Here is a 22,644-nt window from a genome sequence, read left to right on the forward strand (position 1 = left end):
ATCTAGCATTTCCCCCTTATCTTTACAAATGCTAAGCCTCATTATAAGCCATCTTAGCTCACAAACATGAAATCAGTTCCATGACAACTCCACTCCTGAAATTTGCACATTCAGCATGAAAGGCATTACTGTGCAAATGGTCTTTCATATTTTGTTAGTTGACACATAGCTATTATCACAGGAGGGTTGAAAATGACTAGATGATTGCCAAGGTCCCTTTCAACTCTAAATCTGTGATCTTGTTCTAATTTTATGGGTGAGGAAACTGAACCTCAATGAGGTTAAGTGGTTTGATCATGTCAGACAGCTGTAGCAAATGCCAGAGTTGTGATGGCAACCTGGTTTTCTAAGCCACAGGCCTAGGATGCTTTCTACTATATCACCTACTAGTTCATGGTCAAGTTACCAAGAAATCAGCTAATCAAGGTGTCTAGAATTGTGTCTATAGCAAGAATGACAGACTCAGATTGAGTGAGAAAGGGGGCTTCTTCCTTTCTAACATGAGAAAAAACTCTTGGGACACATGATTTGGATAATCAAAGACCTCTTTTGCTTCCTGATGGGTTTCTAGAATCATAGTGTTTAGAGCTCCAAGGGACCTTAGAGAATATCTGGTCCATTCCCTTAATTTAGTGATGAGGAAACAGATTCAAAAAAGGGAAGTGCTGAGCCCAAAGTCACTCAAGCAGTCAACTAAGTAGCATAACTGAAATTAAAAAAAAGATGATTTACTAGCAGCACGGAGATGGGTATACTCCAATTCACATTTTTGCTAAATGCATACTAGATGTATGACTCTTTCCCTAGATTTGACAGAAGCAAGAAGAAAACAAATCTATTCCTTATCAAGTTCACCTGATACTTAAACCTCTCTAGGAAAAAGGCACCAAAGAATAAATCAGTATAAAATGAAGTGGGCAATTGTGTGTTACAGACAGTGAGGGTAGTGTTCTAGGATTTTAGGGAAGGGGAACACCACTATGGAACTGAAGAGTTCAGGGAAATCTATATGGAAAGCATGGGACCACCTGGACCTTAAAGAATATGTAGGATTGTGATGGAGAAGAGGGAGAATGTTCCTGGCAGATGTAGCCTAAAAAGATGGACAGAGGTAGGTATCAGTGTCATGAGACAGAGAAAGCAAGGTTGGAGTTATCAGTATGATGTGCTTCTTTTTAAAATTTTATTTAATTGATTAATTTATTGTATTTTTACAGGATTAGAAAAATCATGTTCTTTTCCTCCCCTCCCCCCCAACCACCTCCCATAGCCAACACACAATTCCACTGGATTTTACATGTGTCACTGGACAAGACCTATTTCCGTATTATTGATATTTGCACTAAGGTGATCATTTAGGGTTTATAACCCCAATCATATTCCATTTGACCCATGTGATCAAGCAGTTGTTTTTCTTCTGTGTTTCTACTCTCACAAATCTTCCTCTGAATATGGATAGCGTTCTTTCTCATAAGTCCTTCAGAATTGTACTGGATCATTGCACTGCTACTCGTAGAGAAGTCCATAACATTCGATTGTACCACAGTGTATCAGTCTGTGTACAATGTTCTCCTGATTCTGCTCCTTTCACTCTGTATCTATTCCTGGAGATCATTCCAGTTCACATGGAGTTCCTCCAGTTCATTGTTTCTTTGAGCACAATAGTATTCCATCACCAACATATACCACAATTTGATCAGCCATTCCCCAATTGGAGGGCATCCCCTCATTTTCCAATTCTTTGCCACCACAAAGAGTGCAGCTATGAATATTCTTATACAAGTCTTTTTCCTTATTATCTTTTGGGGGTACAAACCCAGCAGTGTTATGGCTGGATCAAAAGGTAGTCTTTTAGCACCCTATGGGCATAGTTCCAAATTGCCTTCCATAAAGGTTGGATCAATTCACAACTCCAGCAGCAATGCCTTAATGTCCCAATTTTGCCACATCCCCTCCAACATTCATTACTTCCCTTTTATGTCTTGTTAGCCAATCTGCTATGTGTGAGGTAGTACCTCAGAGTTGTGTCAATTTGCATTTCTCTGATTATGAGAATTAGAACTTTTTTCATGTGTTTGTTGATAGTTTTGATTTCTTTATCTGAAAATTCATTATTCATGTCTTTTGCCCATTTATCAATTGGGGGATGGCTTGATTTTTTGTACAGTTGATTTAGCTGTGTATAAATTTGAGTAATTATACCTTTGTCAGAGTTTTTTGTTATGAAGATTTTCCCCAATTTGTTGCTTCCCTTCTAATTTTAGTAGCATTTGTTTTGTTTGTACAAAACCTTTTTAATTTAATGTAATCAAAATTATTTATTTTATTTTGTAATTTTTCTAACACTTGCTTGGTCTTAAAATCTTTCCTTTCCAAAGATCTGACAAGTATACTATTCTGTGTTCACCTAATTTACTTATGGTTTCCTTTTTTATATTCAAGTCATTCACTCATTCTGAGTTTATCTTGGGGTATGGTGTTAGATGTTGATCTAAACTTAATCTTTCCCATACTATTTTCCAATTTTCCCAGCAGTTTTTTTCAAATAGTTGATTTTTGTCCCCAAAACTGGGATCTTTGGGATTATCATAGGCTGTCTTGCTGAGGTCACTTGCCCTAAGTCTATTCCACTGATCTTCTCTTCTGTCTCTTAGCCAGTACCATATTGTTTTGATGACCACTGCTTTATATTATAGTTTGAAGTCTGGTACTGCAAGGCCACCTTCCTTCACATTTTTTCCCAATATTTCCCTTGATATTCTTGATCTTTTGTTCTTCCAAATGAACTTTGATATAATTTTTTTCTAATTCAGTAAAAAAGATTTTTGAGACTTTAATGGGTATGGCATTAAATAAGTAAATTAGTTTGGCTAGGATTGTCATTTTTATCATGTTAGCTCATCCTACACATGAACAATTAATGTTTTTTCTAATTATTTAGATCTAGTTTTAATTGCATGAGTAGTGTTTTGTAGTTGTATTCAAATAGTTCCTGTGTTTGTCTCAGCACATAGATTCCTAAGAATTTTATATTGTCTAGAGTGATAGTAAATGGAATTTCTCTTTCTAATTCTTGCTGCTGAGATGTGTTGGAAATACATAGAAATGCTGATGATTTATGTGGGTCTATTTTATGGTGATTTAATTACAACAGGAGGAAGAAATTATTACAGGGAGAGAGAGAGAGAGAGAGAGAGAGAGAGAGAGAGAGAGAGAGAGAGAGAGAGAGAGAGAGAGAGAGAGAAAGAGAGAGAGAGAGAGAGAGAGAGAAAGAGAGAGAGAGAGAGAGAGAGAAAGAGAGAGAGAGAGAGAGAGAGAGAGAGAGAGAGAGAGAGAGAGAGAGAGAGAGAGAGAGAGAGAGAGAGAGAGAGAGAGAGAGAGAGATAAGGAAAGGCCTTTAACTCAAAACCTCTCTGGCTTAGGCTGAGCCAAGGCAGGAGTTTAAGGCCTTGGAGAGCCAGCAGAAAAGGGAGTCAGTCCTTATCACTCAAGTGACCAATCTGAAGGAAAGCTGTCTGCAGGGCTCCTCCAAACTTGAGCTCCAGGATTGCACTGGCATCTAGCCCTCTCCACAGGAAGTGAACGAACTCCAGAGGCTTTCTCTACCTCACTTCCTGCATCTCACATGTGCCAATAGTGGATCAAGCTTGGCTTAGGACAGCCCAGGGGAGCAGTTAGTTGTTTCTGATTTGTCATTAGCTAGCACATGCCCTTGCAGTGTGGGTGTGCACATTCCTGGTGCTAGACCAAGCAAGTTGGAGAGAATTAAAAATCATACTGTGGAGTCCTTTATTTATATGAATTCTGTTTTTTTTTTTGACCTTTTGAGGTAGTCTATATCATAGGCACTGAGGAGAGGTAGATTCCTGCATCTAAACTGCAGCCATATTTACCCAGAAGTTTCATGATCTGCTTCTTCATGAATGCACTGAAGATGCATCCAAGAAGCTGAGGTAATACAGAGAAATTTGGTAGAGAACAAGTGCACAGAATGGAGTAAGCAACATCTGACAAAGAATAAATGCAATATTCAACTCAGAGACAGATATAGGAACATGGGGTTCAGACATGGGAACTACTTAAAGCAATGTTCACACCGCTGGGGGAAGAGATAGATTTTAAAGATATCCTCTGGTGGTAACTTCTCTTGGCTAATGATACCAGAAACCCAGAAAATCAAGAACCCATCCTTTTCTTTGCTTCAAGGAGTAATAGTCCTCCATGTGTAAAAGAATGAGAAATGAATTTGGATCCAGAGGACCAGAATTATAACCCTAGTTCTATGACATGCCACTTGTGTCACCCTGAAAAAATCAGTCAACTCCTCTGGGTCTCCTTTTCCTCATTTAGCAACTGAGGAGGTTAGTTCTTGCAAACCCTATGGTCCCTTCCAACAGGAAATCTATGATTCTATGATATTACCCCCTGGATCATCTTGACAAAATCTTGCAGCAAAGGACCTATGACTAGCAAATGGTCACTCACTGTTTCTTCCACAAACATATACTAGTTAAATAGTATGAGGTGACTAATTTCTTACGCCATCCCCTCTTATTTTCCAAATGGATTTTATTGATTCATTTTTTCATATATCATTTTTGTTTCTGTATTTATTCCACCTCCTTCTTCTCCTATCCTAAAATGAACTTTCTCTTCTAAGTGAAAATAATATAAATAAAATAAATATAAATAAAATAAAATAAAATAAAATAAAATGTTTTAATGTTTGTAAAACACCATAGAAATGCCAGCCATTGTTCTTGTTTACTACTGTACAGTAACATTTAATCTCCTTGGGGTATATGTCAAAGTTTCATGCTTAGTACTTTAGCCCTGGAATTTCAGCCAATAAATAATGAGGCCATTTCCCTGAGAATAACATTATTTATTAGTAGGGACATACAATTTATTAACAAAATATGAGTCCTTCATGCTCTGTAAGCCTGGGTCCTCTCTTTTATAGGGAGGTGTGTCTACGTTCTGATTGGCCTGACAGTTTGTCCTTTGGACCTCCCCTGGCAATTTCAGTTGGTGGGTATTTTGAACCAGGAGGTAGCTTAGAGATCTCAACTCCTGTCCCAATTACGTCATCACAGGGGCACAGGGCAGGTGGGTAAAAGTTCACAGTGGCCAACCAGTCAGGTTTTCAAATGCCTTAGAGGGATTGTCCCATTCACTGATAAAGAAAGGCCTTAATCTTTTCAAAGCCTTTTACACAACATAGATTTCAGCCCATTTAGATGCCTTGAGGTCAATGAATAAGTAAATTGCTTTAGTTTGGTAGCAGGCTAGCCATCAAAACTCCAGGTTTTAAAGAAGATTGTATATAATTATTACTAAAAAATAATACAATCCAACATCAATTTTCCTCAGTACAGGACCTGAGACCTAGTATATGCTTAATAAATATTTATTAGCTTGACTCAGGCCAGAGGTAGTTACTGATTCCTTAAGCAAATAGACCAGAACCTGCTCTAGATTCTGCCAGGAAGACTACACAAGAGATGGTAAATTAACGTGTTTGTGACAGCTATTTTGCATGATCACTGACCTCCTTTGATTCCTCCTGGCTTTTGTCTGTGTTCCAGATTGGTGAGGCTGTCAGAAAAATGATCACTGAATAAGGGAAGTGTGACTAATTCTGGTCCTTCCTTATCCAGTGGACCTCAGTCCTAGATAAAACTATTGTCCATCAATCTCTTACTTAGGAAATTTAGAATCGTTTGCTTAATTGTTAGAACTGATTTTTTGTTGTACCCTTTTGGAAAGAGAGGATATGATTTGAGTATTATTGTCTGATGCCTCACCATGTCTGAACAATAGCACTCAACTAAGCTAATTCTAGACCCAGAATACTTCCTTTTCTGACTTCACAGCCCTTAACTCCATTCAATATTTTGCTCAAGGGCCATGTCCTTTAAGATACCTTCTTTGAATCCTTTTGTTGCTGAACTCTTTCTTTCTTTCTCTTTCTTTCTTTCTTTCTTTCTCTTTCTTTCTTTCTTTCTTTCTTTCTTTCTTTCTTTCTTTCTTTCTTTCACTCTTCTCCTTTTCTTTCTCTTTTACCTTTTTCTTTCTTTTCTTTTTCTTACTGTTAAATTGGATTTATGATTTAAGACTGAATATATATTAATTAAAGGTCACCAAGGAATTCACTTATGAAATTCCTAAATGAAACACTCAAGTCAGAATGGAGTTTTATGGCAATTTAATTACAACAGGAGTAAGAAAATATTAGAGAGAAAGAGAGAGAGGGGGGGAGGGGGAAAAAGGGAGAGAAGGAAAGAGGTTAACTCTACCTTCTGGCTCAGGCTGAGCCAGAGGGAGTCTTAGACCTTGGAGGGCCAAGGCAGGGAAGGGAGTCAGTCCTTATCACTCACGTGATAGATTTGAAGGAAAGCTGTCTGAGGGCCTCCTCCCAGCTTGAGCTTCAGGATCCAACTGAGTCTAGCCCCTTTCCACAGGAAGTGAGCCAACTCCAGAGGTTGGCTTCCTGCATCTCACATGTGCATGTGCCAATGGTGGCTCAAGCTTGGCTTAGGACAGCGGGGCAGGGGGGAGGGGGGGTTAGTTGTTTCTGATTTGTCATTAACTAGCACATGTCCCTGTAGTGTGGGTGTGCACATTCTTGGGTGCTAGACCAAGCAAGATGGAAGAAATTTAAAAATCACACTCCTCTATTGTTTCCTTTCTCTTTATTCGCTTTCTCTCTCTTTTTCTCTTCTCTTTCTTTCTCTATTTTTTCTCTCTTTTTCTTTTACTTTAATTCATAGAAACATCTGCTAAAGCATGTAGGAGTGTGGCTTTCTTTTGTATGTAAGTAGAGGACACTGAAGGGGAAAATCAAGCTTTTGGCAATCTTGAAGTAAAAGTGAAGCACATCAGACCAGGATTTTTAAGGTTGACTTTCCTTCCTCAGTAGTAAACAGCATCACCACCATTTGGTGCTGTATATTTCTCTAAAAACAAGAGTCCTCTGGAATCCTTAAATAATGATTTGTTATTTTTTATACCGAACTCAACATAAAAACAGATGGTTATTAAGGAAACAAAAGTACCTGACAAGAAACTGATTTTCTTTATTGCCAGGATTGGGACATGGTGGGTAATTGTAATGTTAAGACAAGGAGAGCTTTCTTATTTCCTTGTCTGCCCCTCCTGTCTGAGGGGAATATAGCATTTGGTTGTGGGAAAAATGGTGTCATCAAATAATAAGGCCCAGGCACCCCACTAGCACATGCCAGGCCAACAATGTTCATTTGGCAGAGTGAGACTGGCACTTGCTACTGCTGAGGAGAAAGAGGAGGAGGAGGAGGAGGAAAAAGAGGAGGAACAGATGGATAGCTCAGTTTTCTATATATTTTATAATTTGTTCCTTTCATGGAATTATCCACTTTGCAGATACCCACATTCTCTCCTTGGGGGAAGGGAAAGAGAAGGGCAAGACATTTAACCAGAAGGAGAAATAATCACAACAACAAAATCTATTTCTTTCTGTCTCCCCCCAGGAGCTAACTCTGGGTCAATTAGGATCTTAGATATAGAGCTTGAAGGAATTTTCCAGGTCATTAAGACCAACATCTTCATTTTCTAGGTGACAAAACAGTCTGAAAAGGTTCTGTGACAACTAAGATGAACCCACTTCTTTTGGATATTAGTATCAACACTATAACCACTACACCATCCTGCCTCCCAATGCCACCAACATTATTTTATTTTCTTTTTAAAAATCCTTACTTTTCCTCTTAGAATCAGTACCATGTATTGGTTCTAAGGCAGAAGAGTGGTATGGGCTAGGCAATGAGTATTAAGTGACTTGTCCAGGATCACACAGCTAGGAAGTATCTGCAGCTAGATTTGAAAACCAGCACCTCCTGTCTCTAGGGGTGGTTCTCTATTCATTGAACCACCTATTTGTCCCCTGTTCACCAAGAGAGGAACAAATCCAAATTTTAGCTCTGCAGTAGGGAAATGGATATACTAGCCTGGCATCCAACCAGTACCAAGGAGCAAGTCCCACAGGAGCCATTCTAATTTCATGTCTTGCCTGGCAATCACAGAAGAACTGGTGGATTGTTAAGAAGCTTTCCCAAGGGCAAAGTACAGGGAGAATATTTGTCAGCAGCCTAGAATGTACTTTTCTCTTTGCAGCTTTCTCCAGCATCTTTCCTTGCCAGGTTTAACTGTGGGAGTTTTAGTCAGCAGTTGAAGGCAATAATCTTGATGGCTGGCTGGGGGCTCTGGAGCCCTGCCCTCCTTTTTCCTGCTTTTCTGGTACAGCTCCAGATCAGGAATCTTTATTTTCTTGTATATAAACTTCCCTATCTGACAACATGGAATCATAAGGTGGGAGATCAGGAGCTGGAAGTGACCTCGGAGGTCATCTTGGCCAGCGCTCTCATTTTACATTTGGAGGAAACTGAGTCCCAAAGAATTAAAGGGATGACTTGAACATGTAATTTCCTCTCTCTGTGCCTCAGTTTTCTCATCTGCAAAATAAATTAGCTAGACAAGATGACCCTCAGTCTCAATAGTCTATGATTTGTACATTTGTGTTATTTTGGCTCAAAAACAATAAAAGACCTATAGATTCAGAGATCTTATTTTCAAATTCAGTGTTTGAGAGTAATCCCTATAACCTTAGGCAGATCACTTTACTTTCTTGGTTTTCTGTTTCTCTTTCCATTAAATGGGAATAATAATACCTGAGTACCTACACTTCTTAATCCTGTTGGCTGCAGAAGAAAATGGCAAACCACTCCAGTATCTTTGCCAAGAAAACTCCAAATGGTCATAAAAATTTGGATACAACTGAGATGAATGAAAACAAAAATGGAAGCCCTAGTACCCCCACAGGGTTGTTAGGAGTATCAAAAAGAGTAACATATTAGTAGAACTATTTATTTATTAATGATAGTTTTATCCGAATATCTATCTGGCACTGTTTTATAGTTAATATTTCATTGCATCCATGTATGAAAACACTTTTAGGCAATTAACTCAAAAACAGGCATTTTCTTCATTTCCAGTTCTTTGGTACAAAAAAAGTGCTGCCAAAATATTTTGGTAAATTTGGGGTCTTTTATCAATGATTTCTTTGGGTATCTGGTGATTGATTTCCACAGGAACCTAACTGGTACCATGGATAGAGTGCTAGACCTGGAATGAAAAAGACCAGAATTCAAATTTTCTGAGACAATATCTAGCTGTAGGACTCTGTGCAAATCAGTGAACCTTGCTTTGCCTTTGTTTCCTCATTTGTAAAATAAATATCATAATTACACTTACTTATTGTAAAAATCAAATAAGATAAAAAATTTAAATTGATTTGTAAAAAAAAATCTTAAAAGTGCTACATAAAGGCTACATTTATTAATGAATAGTAGTTGTATATATTCCTAATAGTCCTTGGGCGAAGAACATGAACAAGTTTGGCATAAGGAAGGGTTATTGTTCTTCACTTCTGCTAGGAAAATTGTGAAATCCAAGGGTCCTTGATGATCATATACTAGGATGGATATCCTCTATGCAGAAAATAATACATCTAGCCCATCACAACCCATGTGAACATTTGTCCATATCCTTCTTGAAATCTTGCCTAGAAAACCCATCTTATAATATGGAGGCTTTCCTTTTCTTTGATCATTTTCTGAGTACCAGGGCAGCACTCAAACTGTCTATCAGATACTTTCAATACATTAGAGAACTACCTTTTTCTGTCATATTTATCATTATGTGTATAGAGTATTTTGAGATTTACAAATATTTACTTCACAATAACCCTGCCAATTAGGGAGTAAATGTCTTTTTTAACATGACCATTTTCCAGGTGAGAAAATTGAGGATTGTAAGAATAAAGTGACTTTTCTGGGATCACAAAGTTAGCCTGTTTTAGAGTTTTTAGTTTATAGAAGTTTAGCATTTATAGAAGAGCCATCCTGTCCCCCTGGAATTTTCTCCTTCCTCATTTGTACTTCCTCACTTCCAGTAAGTCCCAGCTAAAACTTGCCCACCTTCTTCAAGAAGTCTTTCTTTAATTCTAGTACTTTTTTCCTCAATTATTTCCAGTTTATTCTCTCTATACCATGTTTGTACATATGTAACACATAGTTGGTTTTATGTCGTCTCCCCCATTAGACTGTGAGCTCCTTGTGAGGAGAGATTTCTTTTGTCTTTCTTTTTTATCCCCACTGCTCAGTCCAGTGCCTGGCACATAGTAGATAAATGTTCATTGATTAACTGGTCTTCCCACGTGGAGAATCTCCCATTCCCAAACTGCTTTTGCACAGTGAGATCTGAGCAGATTCTAGAAAGATACAGCAGAACTGAAAATTAAGTGGGTCATTATCACCATGACTATTTAGTTATAGCTTCCTTTCTGCATAAATCTGCTCATGTAACTCCTATGTTCAAGAAGATATGGTTCCCCTCCACTGTCTCCACTGTAGTTATCTTAGCCTAGCTATCAAGGCTCTCCATAATCTAGCGTCAATTTACCTTTCCAGCCTTATTTCATACCCAATTTTATGCATTTTTGCTCTCTGGAGTATTTGAAGATCCCCTTATATTCTCTGTGATGTCCACATAAAGCAGGATGGAGGGTTGGGAGGGTTAAGGGTTACAGTAGATTATTTCTAAGGTACCTTTTAGATATAATATTCTATGTTCTATGAACTAAAATCCCTCACAGAATTAGCATTCTTTGTTCTATGTTCTAAGGTCTCTTCTTCGAGCATTTCATGCTCAATGAAATGTGATTTTGTGTGATTCTAAGTTTGGAGCACCACAGCTCAGAAAAGGGATGGTCTGGTCTGATCTGAGACAATGAATGAGGGAATTCTTATTTGTGTGGTTGTAGGAAATCAGCATGCCCCAATTCCTGATTTTTATGTAATGGCCACTTGATGGTACACCATCACTGGACTGCAGAGTTGCAATCTTTTCTGACTTTTCATATTAAGGTGGTTTAAATGAACATTTGTCAGCTTCCTTCCCCAGTGACAATATCTTCTTGCATTTTTTCTTTTTCAGAGTGACCGGCTACTCATTAAAGGAGGAAGAATTATCAATGATGATCAGTCCTTCTATGCAGACATCTACTTGGAAGATGGACTTATAAAGTTGGTTGGCCAAAACAGAATACTTTAAAAACTTTTCTGTTTTAGTTCAGTGGTATATATATATATATATATATATATATATATATATATATATATATATATATATATATATATATATATATATATATATATATATATATATATATATATGTATGTATATATATATATACCACTGCATATATGATATATTTAATATGTATTGCATACATAAATGCCTGAACTCATGTATATGCATATGTATAAGAGGTATGTATGCATGCATGTGCACACATGGAACTCTTATTTATGTAATGGTTTAGTATATGTTTATTTATACACACATGTGTATATGTGAGCATGCACATATGTTTATAAACATGTGTATATTGGTGCATATGTGGATATAGTTATATATGGTATTTATAAAGTATATATAATATAATAAATATTTTATTAGATAAACATTAATATTTGGTGATAAATAGTATTAATATTTAATAATAATACATAAGATATACATATTATATATACATATATTATTAATTAGACTAGTATTCAGGTGACTGCTTATGGATTTTCTGTTGGCATTAGAAATACACAATGATTCAGAAAAATATGTGGGGGGTAGAATATGATTATTATTATTATTTATAAGGTCATCTATATTATTTCTAAAGTTAAAAAAAAGTTAGATTCCATACCTGACATTTGGCCAGAGTAGAAGTTAAGACCAACTATCTCTATCCAGTTTTTATGCTGTTTTATTCTTTCATTGCCATCCAAAAATCACTGGGTCAATCAGAGCTGTTGGGAGGTGACTGAGTCAGGGTAATGTGATGGTCAGTTGTATCTCTCATATGCATATCAGAAAAGTCAAAGACTTGGCAGTTTTTATCAGCATAGATGAACCTCTCAGCTATTGACTCTATAGGAATTATTGTTGGGATCTAGCAGGTAGAATTTGCTAGTCTATATGGCCAAGATGGGATTTGGTCAAGAATTGTCTTAGAATCCAAGAAAGAGGAAAAAGAAAGGAAGGTCTGTATGGGGTCCAGATAGAAGAATCAATGTAAGTGGGTTTTCCCTTAGATCTGGGAATTCCTATGACAGTTCCTATGACAGAGAGAAAGATCTAGTTGCTTTGAAAGGGGCTGACTTAGTGAATATTTTTCAGTGCCTGCTAGATGTTGGGCATGGTAATAGATGCTGATGTGTATGTAAAGATGTATATGATATTGTTGCCAATCTTTAGAAGTTTGCAATCTACTAATGGGTAAAAGACATGTGCACAAGTGCATATAAAGTAGAGTTTCTGAAAGGTGTAGAACAAGGGCAAGTGATGGGAGGAAGCTGATAAGGAAAATCAGAAGTACAATTAAGCAAAAGATGTCTTTTGGCTCCAAGCTTGGACAGACAGCATAACAGATATGAAATAATCATATCGTGTTAAGTATGTTATAGGACTGGAGGAAATTGGCAGAGTCTGCTTATGCCAGCTCCAAGGGGCCACCAAGTTCAGTTAAGGTGGACCTCCCAGTTTCAGACAGCTACCAGCTCTAGGAGAAGACATGTAGTCAGGCCAGAACTAGTGATCAGAGTTGGTGAGTTTTGATTGCAGGGAAGAGGGTTTTTGCTCTGTTCTATTTTGCATGCCTGGCTTGGTGAGTATGGGCAACCTTGTCACCAGAGGCATTACTTGGGACCAGTATGAAGTCAGAATCCTTTAGGGGAACCCTGAACCAATATGAATTAATCAATCATAATTCATGTATTAAATGCCTACTCTGTGCCAGGTGTCTAGTATGTCATTCTGACACACTAGAATTATCTCTTTGTAATGACCAGTCAACCTTGTAATAATGATCTAGAATAATGAAATGGTTACCAAAGTCATTAAAGAGAAGGAAGCAAATGTATGAGATTTATGAATTCAGCAACACCTCTTGGGATAGTTGGAATATTTTTAAAAGGATCCCAAATTGCCAGAAATTCTCTTCTTGGTCTAGGTATTGGTGTCAATGATCACCATGTGCACTGACTCCAGCAGAGTCCAGACTCTGATGCACCAAAGCATTTCTCTCAACCTCCTCCCAAATGCCCAGAGCAATTCTGAAGGCAATGCATAATTCATGACAAAACTCTCCATCTGGTCCCTTAGCTCAGAAGGTCATTGCTTGGTTAGCAACTTTGCTTATTGTGATTGTATTAAAAATGACTCAGAGACAGGATGACACATGTTAGTTATGATGAACTTTATTATAGGAGGGAGCCTTCCCTCTCTAAGCATTCTTCTCCCCTACTTCTCTCCAGATAGACATATGCTCTCTTCTAGGCAAGCTAATCTCTTTATTATCATCTTCAAGATGGTGGCTTATTCTCCTCCCTCTTCCTTTGTCCATGCTGATTCCTTAGGTCAGAATACCTTCCTCCATCTCTTTTCTTATCTAAATTCTATATCCTAGGAGACCCACTTCAAGTCCCCTTCTTTTATTAATCTTTACTTGATTACTTCCAGTCCAAATATTTTCTTTCTTTAAATCTCTTACGAAGGAAGGAGTGAAGGAAGGAAAGAAGGAAAGATTTATCAAGTGTCTAACATGTGTCAGACATTGTTCTATGTGATGTACAAATATTGTCTCATTTGATCCTTACAACAACCCTAAGATGAAGATGCTATTATTATTCCCATTTCACAGTTGAGTAGACTGAAGCAAGTAAAGGTTAAATGATTTGGTAAGGGTGACACAACTGGTAAATATATAAGCCAGAATGAAAACTCAGGTCTTAACTCCCACCTAGCTGCCTAAGGTTTACAAAGTACTTTATAAATATATCTCCTTTGATTCTGAAAACAACTCTGGGCGGTAAGTGCTATTATTCCCATTTTGTAATTGAGATAACTGAGGCAGAGGTTAAGTGATTTACCTAGGGTCATATAGCTAGTAAGTATATGAGACCAAATTTGAATTTGGGCTTCCTGATTCTATGGCCAGTGGTCTCTAAGAGGTGATACTTTTGGGGGGGAATCATAGAACCTAGAGCTAGAAGACACCTTAAAGATCATCTCATACGCATCTCATTTTATGAAATGGTAAAACTGAGTCCTTGAGAAGAGGAGGAAGTAAAATAGCAGAACTGGGATTCAAATCTAGGGCCCCTGACTTCATTTCTAGTACTATTTATGCATCCTCCATTTGTTTTAAGTATTGTCAATCCTGTGTCTCTCATTTGAACATTAGATTCTTTAACGTTACAGCTATGTCATATGTCATATTTTCTTTCTTATCCTCCATAACATCTCACACAATGATGCCTGGGTTGATTAAAAAAATTAATAGCTGCTCAAGTACTGAATGATTAGTAATAATTATGTATTCTTAATAATTCTTAATAATAATTTCTATGTAGATACCCTTATGGTTAAGTTAAGTGATCTTATGAAGCAATTTCCTGGTACCAACTTTGTGAGATAGGCAGTAGAAATATTATTGTCCTCATTAAATGAATGGAGCTAAGTGGCACAGTAAATAGGGTTCTGACCTTAGAGTCAGGAAGACTCATCTCCCTGAGTTCATATCTGGCTTTAGAAACTAACTAGCTGCCTGATACTGGGCAAGTCTCTTAATCCTGTTTGCCTCAGTTTCCTTATCTGTAAAATGAGCTGTAGAAGGAAATGGCAAGCCACTCCAGTATCTCTGACAAGATAGACAAGATTGTGACCAAATAAAGGCCAAAAAGAGTCAGATATGACTAAAATGACCAAGCAATAATAAATGATTAAATAAAACAATATTCTGAGAGCCTGTCACTTCCTCAAGGTCACATAACTACTAAATGACAAAGTCAGGACTCAAAACTACTTTTTTTTTCATCTCAAGTCCCCTACACAATTCTTTACATCAATGTTGCTTAGTTCTTCTCTTTTTGCATTGGGGAATATGTATTCAACAATAGCATTTTGCTCTAGCACTTTCTGATTATAATTCACATTCATTAGCTCATTTGATCTCCATAACAATGCTATGATGTAAATATGGTTGATATTATTCCCATTTTACATATGAGCAAACTAAGACTCAGATCAGTGAAGTAACTATAGCTTCTTCCTTTGAAGAAATCCACTCCCTACCTTACTAGCTTATGTATTCCTTTTCAAGGGAGAAAATTCAGGTGATAATGCTTATTACAAAAGTGGAGATGATGATGGATGCGAATGACACTTTGGAATGTCCTGATTCTCACCTTTTTCTTTGTTGTCAAGCTGTAATTCCTAAAACTGGCACTTTCTATTGGACAAGAAGAAAAGGAAGGCTTTATTTCTGTGCATTCCACTTTTCATTTTTGATTTCATAATATGGAGACCATTTTTGCCATCACTTACTCATCTATCATTCACTCTCCTTTCTCATTGAGCTCAGACCTTCATTTATAGTCTTATCCTCCATTTCAAATCTTGACCTTATCCTTAGTCATGTCAATATTCATATTGGTGACCCCTAAAACCTTGCTCTTCCAAATCCTCAGACTTAATACCTTTCTTTTACTTTTGTCTTCACCCCATTACTGGGACACAAGGGGTATTCAAATCAGTTCAACAGACCTTCATCAAGCACCTACCTTGTGCAAGGTACTGTGCTAGGCACAGGGGATGTCAAGACAAGACCATTAAAAGAGTCATTGCCTTAAAGAATTTGTGCTTTTCCTGGGGATACAATTTATAAGATAATGGTGAGGATGGAGGGAACAGTAATTACTGGGGAGAATCAAGTAAGGATTCTTAAGATTCAGATAAGCTTGGAAAGAAACCAAGGAAGAAGTATATTTTAGAAAGAGAGGATAAACTATGCAAAGGCTTGCTGAAGTAAAAAATGTGACTTAGGAAGATTATTTTGGAAGATGACCGTGGAAAAGAGTGAGAACAGATGGAATTAAAGCAAAGAGAGCAATTTGGAGTCAATTGCTCTGGAGCAAGTAAGAGGTGATAAGGAACCAATAATGGGGTCTTGTGAGTAAAGAGAAAGGAGACAGATGTGGGAGATAATCTAGAACTAGCAATGATTGAATTTGTGAGGAATAGTGAAGAAGAAGGAGGAGTTGAGGACAATTTCCCCAGTGATCCCATTTAAAACTTTATTGTCAATCAACTGATTTTTGCCTTCAGGATTCTGAAATAATCTTTTGTTATTTTCCCTCTAGACAAATAGGAGAAAATTTAATAGTTCCTGGTGGAGTGAAAACTATTGAGGCCAATGGACGAATGGTTATCCCTGGAGGAATTGATGTCAACACATACTTACAGAAGCCCTACCAGGGAATGACCTCTGTTGATGACTTCTACCAAGGCACCAAAGCAGCACTGGCAGGTGGCACTACCATGATCAGTAAGTACTAATCAATCATTCCTTTGGTCGCTGCATCTCTGAAGGTTCCTTCATCCCTCATCAATATATTGAGAGTGTGCAGTAGGGGAGTGAGGATTATTTTTGGTCAACCATCTTTATTACCCCATTCAAATATTTCTTGGGTAGCTTTCATATACAACATACTTAGTCAGCATGTGGAGTCACACAAAGATGCATAAAACAAAGTCTCACTTGCATATTTCACCTCCAGGTTCTTTTGTGGAAAGTCCATCTTTTCTTTTTGGTGATTAGGTCCAGCTTTTCAAGATATGCTATATGAGGGTGCAACTCAATCACTAATGCTTTTCAGAGCATTATATTCTTATTGTTTTTTTTGATGTCTCATACATGAGGAATAGTTTGGGACTATTCAAAATGCTTTTTTCTTGCTATTTGAAGATCATTGTCCTTTGTACACTTGTATATATATATATATATATACATATATATATATATATGTACCCATATGTGTGCATATACACACATGTATATATGTACACACATATGTGTATATACATGTATGTAGTGTGTGTGTGTGTTTCCTAAGGAAATTCTGGAATTTAACCATTAAATTAGTGATTTAAACTTCTGGTTTGAATCTACTTAGAATTTATGGATTCTATCAAGGTATTTTTTGTCCTCTGTATATAACACATTTTTCATTTTTTCCTATATTTTTCTTGCACCATGATTTATAATCCATGTTGTCTTTTTTCCCCACAACATATGACCTAAGTCATCGCTACATATTCTATATTCAGAGTCATTTAGTTTGGCTATGTGGAAACAATGCTATTGCTTTTTAAGCAAGTCCTATAAAATTTTGCTTGCATCTTGCATTCTAAATATATCACTCTGTTTCTCAGAGCTTCTTCTGCTTTGGAATGATTCTGCTTTGTATTTTCTACATTAGTTTCACTCTTGAAAAAAAAAAAAACCCTTCCCGTCCATCTTAGAATCAATACTACATAGTGGTTCCAAGGCAGAAGAGCAATAAGGGCTGGGTAATGGGGGTCAAGCAACTTGCCTGGGGTCACACATCCAGAAACTATCTGAGGTCAGATTTGAACCAAAGACCTTCTGTCTTCAGGCCTAGCTCTCTATTCACTGAGCCATCTATCTGTCCCCTCTAATTTTTCTTAATTTCTTCTTTTAGCACTCTTTTTCTGCCCTAAATTCTCATTTAGTTTCCATCCTTATTCTAATTTTTTGTATTATTTTGCCCTTTCTGAGCAATAGTCAGAATTTCTTGTTCTTATTTCAACGTTTCTGGATGCACTATAGACTTTATTGTCTTGCTATTTATTTTCATTAAGTGATTTTAGGCAGCTATCCACCACTGACATTTATTTATTGCATTTTATATTAAAAATTTTCTTTTAGTTCAATTCATTTTTTTATGAGTCTCACTGCTGATTTATGTGCTAATGTGGGGATGAGGGGTTTATCCTCAATGTTTCTTATTCTCTTTGGCTTCCATACTTTATTTTCTGTTCCTAGTAGCTTTATATGGAGCTATATACTGTTTATCTCCTTCTTCTTCAACTGCCACCCATTTTCATCCATCCAGACCTCCTCACTCTGAAGATGTGTGGGGATTTGGTTGCATCTCTGCCTTGGGAAAACTTCACAAGGAGACAATTTTTCCATAGTTCATATCTTCCTATTGCTCCAAAAAACTTTGTTCCTCTCTGGATTGGTTTGTAATACTAGATATTTTCTTTTGCCTCAGTTGCTAGTTTTCTCCACTGTGAAGATTAAATTGGAAAATTCATTGCCCTACCGTGATTAACTATGCCATGGCATGAAGTGTAGGTCTTTGCCCTTTTGCCTGGAGTAATTTGATACAATACATAGCCATATCTTATCCATAAGGCTTCATATTGTGGGAAGGTCTTCCTTTCTATTTTTCTTTGTGTACAGGTGTTTAAAAATTTTAAAATACAAAAAATAAAAGACCCTGATCACTAATTCTTTAGGAGCCTGTGATTGGTAAAACATTAGTGGTCAATTTGGGGAGAAGGTATTGGAGATCAAATGTCTACCTTAAATGTGTGATCATAGATAGATATGATGGTTGGCTTCTAGCCTGAGCCCAGTGTTCATCCTGTGATGCTCTAGTGACCACACAATTGGAAAGGTCTTCAAAGTAACAATATGACACAAGACCTTCTACCTCCTCCAGGGATTGATTCTCCCTCTCCGCCATTTTGGGACATGTGTAGATTTTACTCTGGCTGTCCCCCCACACTATTCTGAATGTTACCACCAGGTCTCAGACATTTCCTAACATCCATTCTTATGGGTTTTATAACTCAAGGACCAGATTTCCTTTAGGGCCTCACATCAGGTAACTAGAGATAATACTGAGTAATCTCAGAAGGCTATCAGAAATAACTACCGATTTGTATGACATTAAATGCATACTACAATGAGATTTCCTGGCAGAAAGAGGTCTTAGGCTATGACTTAGTCACAGATCCATAGAATGGGAATATCTATAGGTGGCCAAGCCCAGACTCTTTGAGCTAGAAGGGACCTTAGGATGTTGAACCTAGAATGTCAAAGATGAAAACTAACTTAGATAATAGAACATAGACTGTTAGAGCTGGAAATATTCTTTAACAGTAAAAGGATATAGAGCTAGAAGTCTAAATGATCTGTCCCTCTAATTGTTTTTTTTTTAAATCATCTTCATATATACTAAAATTACTATAGAAAGTCAGGCCAGGCCCAATGTAGAATTTTAAATGAGCAAAATTAGTTTGTTTTCCTCTGCCCTTTGTTTACATTTTCCTCCCTTATTCATCTTCTTTCCCCTTCCAACTTTCCCTCAGTTTTTCCCTTTGGGCTTCTGCTCTCACCTGGGTGATTGTACATAGTAAATGATTAATTGGATAAAATTTTCCTAGTGTGAGAGCTATTCTGGCAAGGCTTGGATTGACTGCTTTACAAGGGGATCCAAAGTGCTAAAGACCTTGGGAGTTATATTTCTTCCCACTTTAAGAAAAGAGGAAGTTAATGCAAGATCCAGTCTGGAGGACAGGTTATCTCTACTTAGACAAGAAGAGAGAACAAATAGGAAGAAAGAAAATGGCAGGACTTCCTCTATATATAGGAGAGATGACCTCTCTTAGAACAGAATTTGATTCCCAACTTCCTGCTAGCTCATAATTAGAGCATTTTCACTAATTGGGTCTATAATTGTAACCTATTCATGTTTCATAATTCAACATCCCAGACAGAATTGTAAGGAACTTGGAGCCTTTTAAAAACTGCCTAATCAACTACAAACCTAGCATAGTGACCCCCAGGGTTACATACTTGGATAGGTGCTAGTATCCCAGGAAATTAAATACTTTATTTTAGTTAAAATGCCTGTCTTCAGAAGGTACCTCAAAGGCAAAAGGAGAAGACTAATTGGGAAAAGTGGGTTGGGAATAAGGACTTTCTGGTACTCTTCAAAGTGAACCAACATGCTATTGTTTAGCCTACCTTTATAAAAAGCTCAGGTTTTGAATAATAATGCAATTAATAGTCATAAATACAACAGCATCTGGATGCAGATCTATTTATATAGAGATATCTGTAATTAGACAGATCTCTATATAGGTAGCTTTCTATTACACAGACATACATGCTTCCTAGAGCCTCCCAGCAATCCTTCTCATTTCATAGAAAGAAATATTTAGTCCCAAAGAAGGGAAATGAATCGTCCAAGATCAAGGAATAAATTCATGGCAAAGCAAGACACAGAAGGCTCCTTCCACTATGAGAAATGGGATATGAGGTCAGGAAAAATATCCAGACTCGTAGACACAGGACTTCCTCCCTGTTGCTGTTGCCTCCAGTACTGGGTTCATTTCCCCCCTTTTAAAAGAAGTTGGGTCTACTCAGCTAATCTTCCTAAGAGCAAAACACTAGCTATAGCAACAAGGCTTTGCTAGTATGTCATGAATATTGATATAGCCATTGCTCTCACCACCTGTTGGTAGGAAAGCTGCTAGCAAAAGGACTGGAACTGTTTTGAATACAGCCAAATAAGAGTGTGATTGAGGAGAGTGATGGGAGTAATTGCCTCCTTTTATCATTTAATCATCTTAAGGAAAACTGCTGCTCAATATGTGGGTCTCTGTTTGCACACATGACATGGGATTTACACTGTACTTTGTCTAAGTCAGCACAGCAAATATAGTGCAGGGAAAATCAGTGGAGATGGGCCATCATAGTAAATACACATTTTATATATATTTGTTTACATATACATATGCGTATATATGTGTTTATATATTTATATATTTATTTACATGTATATGCATATATTTGTTTATATATGAATATTTACATATTTGTGAATTTATATATATTATTTATATGTGGATATTTATACATCTGTATATATACTTGTTTATATATAGATATATTTATTTGTTATATATGGATATTTTTATATATATGTTTATATATTTGTTTATATATGGGTATTTATATTTATTAGTATATAGATACAAATAGAAGAAGGAAATTTCAACCTCAAGGAATTTTAGAGATTCTGGGGATGCAAAGCCCAGAGGGGTGTCTAGACACCTTAACTTCCAAGTCTGTTGACATATTGGAATATAGTTGGTTTTATTTATTGCTAAAAAGCTTTTGATAAAAGAAAGATGGTTCAGGTATTTCATATGAAACTCTTGGAGTTTTCTGTATGGATGGTGACCATCAAAAGATAGTTCATGTACTGCCTCCTTTTTTAATATTTTTGAAATTTTATTTAATTGATTAATTTAGAGTATTTTTCCAGGATTATAAAAATCATGGTCTTTTCCTCCCCTCTCCCCAACCCCCTCCCACAGCAGATGCACAATTCCACTGGGTTTTACATTTGTCACTGGTCAAGACCTATTTCCATATCTAAATGATCACCTTAGTGCAAATGCTTCCTCCTTTCTGATGTCTTCCACTTAAAAGTCCAGCAAAATATAATTTGCTCAAAACTGGATGTGTTTTTTCTTCTGACGTTAGACTTACAAAATAATCCTACTGTAGTATTAATGAGCAAAAAGTGGCTGAAAATAACTTTTCATTGTATTTAAACATTGTAATCTTTATAATAAATAAAGTATATTAAGATCTCTTGTTTGTGTTTGGAGAAAGGAATGAACAAGAGACAATTTCATGGTTGCTGCTTCTGCAAAGCTTTATGTTCTGATGGCTAATAGTTTTTAGGAAAGATGTTAGAATTAGGCTTAGTAAGTTATTTTACATTGGGGAAATCAGCCTAGTCAAATGCATTTTTCCTAGGTTTATGAATCTTATTTAAAACTGAAGCAATTAGTTAAACAATCAGTCCTAGCGTGGAAAGCCAATTGGAAACTGAAGCTTGATTATCTTGATTGAGCTTTCCTTAAGGTGAGCATTAGCTGTGGTCTTTTAACTGTGACATCTGATACCTTTAGACACACTAGATCTGACAACTTTTTCAGTTAATGTAAATGAAGGGAAGCTAGGTGGCTAGTGGATAGAGTGCTAGGTCTGCAGTCAGGAAGACCCATCCCTTGGAGTTTGGATCTAACCTCAGAGGCTTACTAGCTATGTGATCCCAGGCTAGTCATTTAACCCTGCTTGCCTCAGTTTCCTCATCTGTAAAATCAGGTGGAGAAGGAAATGGCAAGCCATTCCAGTATCTTTGTCAAGAAAACCCCAAATGGGCTCATGAAGAGTTGGACAGACCTGAAAAATGATTGAACAAAGAAAGGAGATAGTAACTCTCAATCTATGAGTAGCTGTAGTAGTGGGGTCATTCCTTTCTACTACAGGTACACAGGTAACTCCTCAGTCAGTAACTTGGAATTATAGAGCATCCAGTCTCAAGCCCACTTTGATTTAATGATTAATTGATTGCTTTATTTCAGGGAAGTGAAAAATTTGTGGCTACAGAGTCCTACTCTTTTACCTCAGGAAAGACTCCTTATGTTGACTTGGATGATATAGGCAAAAATAGTCTCTAGAGAGCTTTATTTTGCTTTTGCAGGAGGAAAAGGGAAGGAAGGAAAGAAGGGAAGCAGAGATAGAGGGAGAAAGGATGGAAGGAAGAAAGAAAGGAAGGAAGGAAAGAAGGCAGGCAGGAAGGAAGAATGAAGGAA

General features: G+C 37.0%; 1 protein-coding gene across 2 annotated transcripts in view; it reads left to right on the forward strand.

Moving 5' to 3' along the window:
* Positions 1–22,644, forward strand: part of CRMP1 (collapsin response mediator protein 1) — an 85,515-nt gene that overhangs the window by 23,039 nt on the left and 39,832 nt on the right. For both annotated transcript variants that reach the window (XM_001364480.4, XM_007496748.2), the window contains exons 2-3: positions 11,032–11,120; positions 16,296–16,480. In XM_001364480.4, the coding sequence (XP_001364517.1) occupies positions 11,032–11,120; positions 16,296–16,480 (274 nt within the window). The remainder of the gene's footprint in view (positions 1–11,031; positions 11,121–16,295; positions 16,481–22,644) is intronic.

Source organism: Monodelphis domestica, chromosome 6, assembly GCF_027887165.1.
Source record: "Monodelphis domestica isolate mMonDom1 chromosome 6, mMonDom1.pri, whole genome shotgun sequence".
Classification (NCBI taxonomy): Eukaryota; Metazoa; Chordata; class Mammalia; order Didelphimorphia; family Didelphidae; genus Monodelphis; species Monodelphis domestica.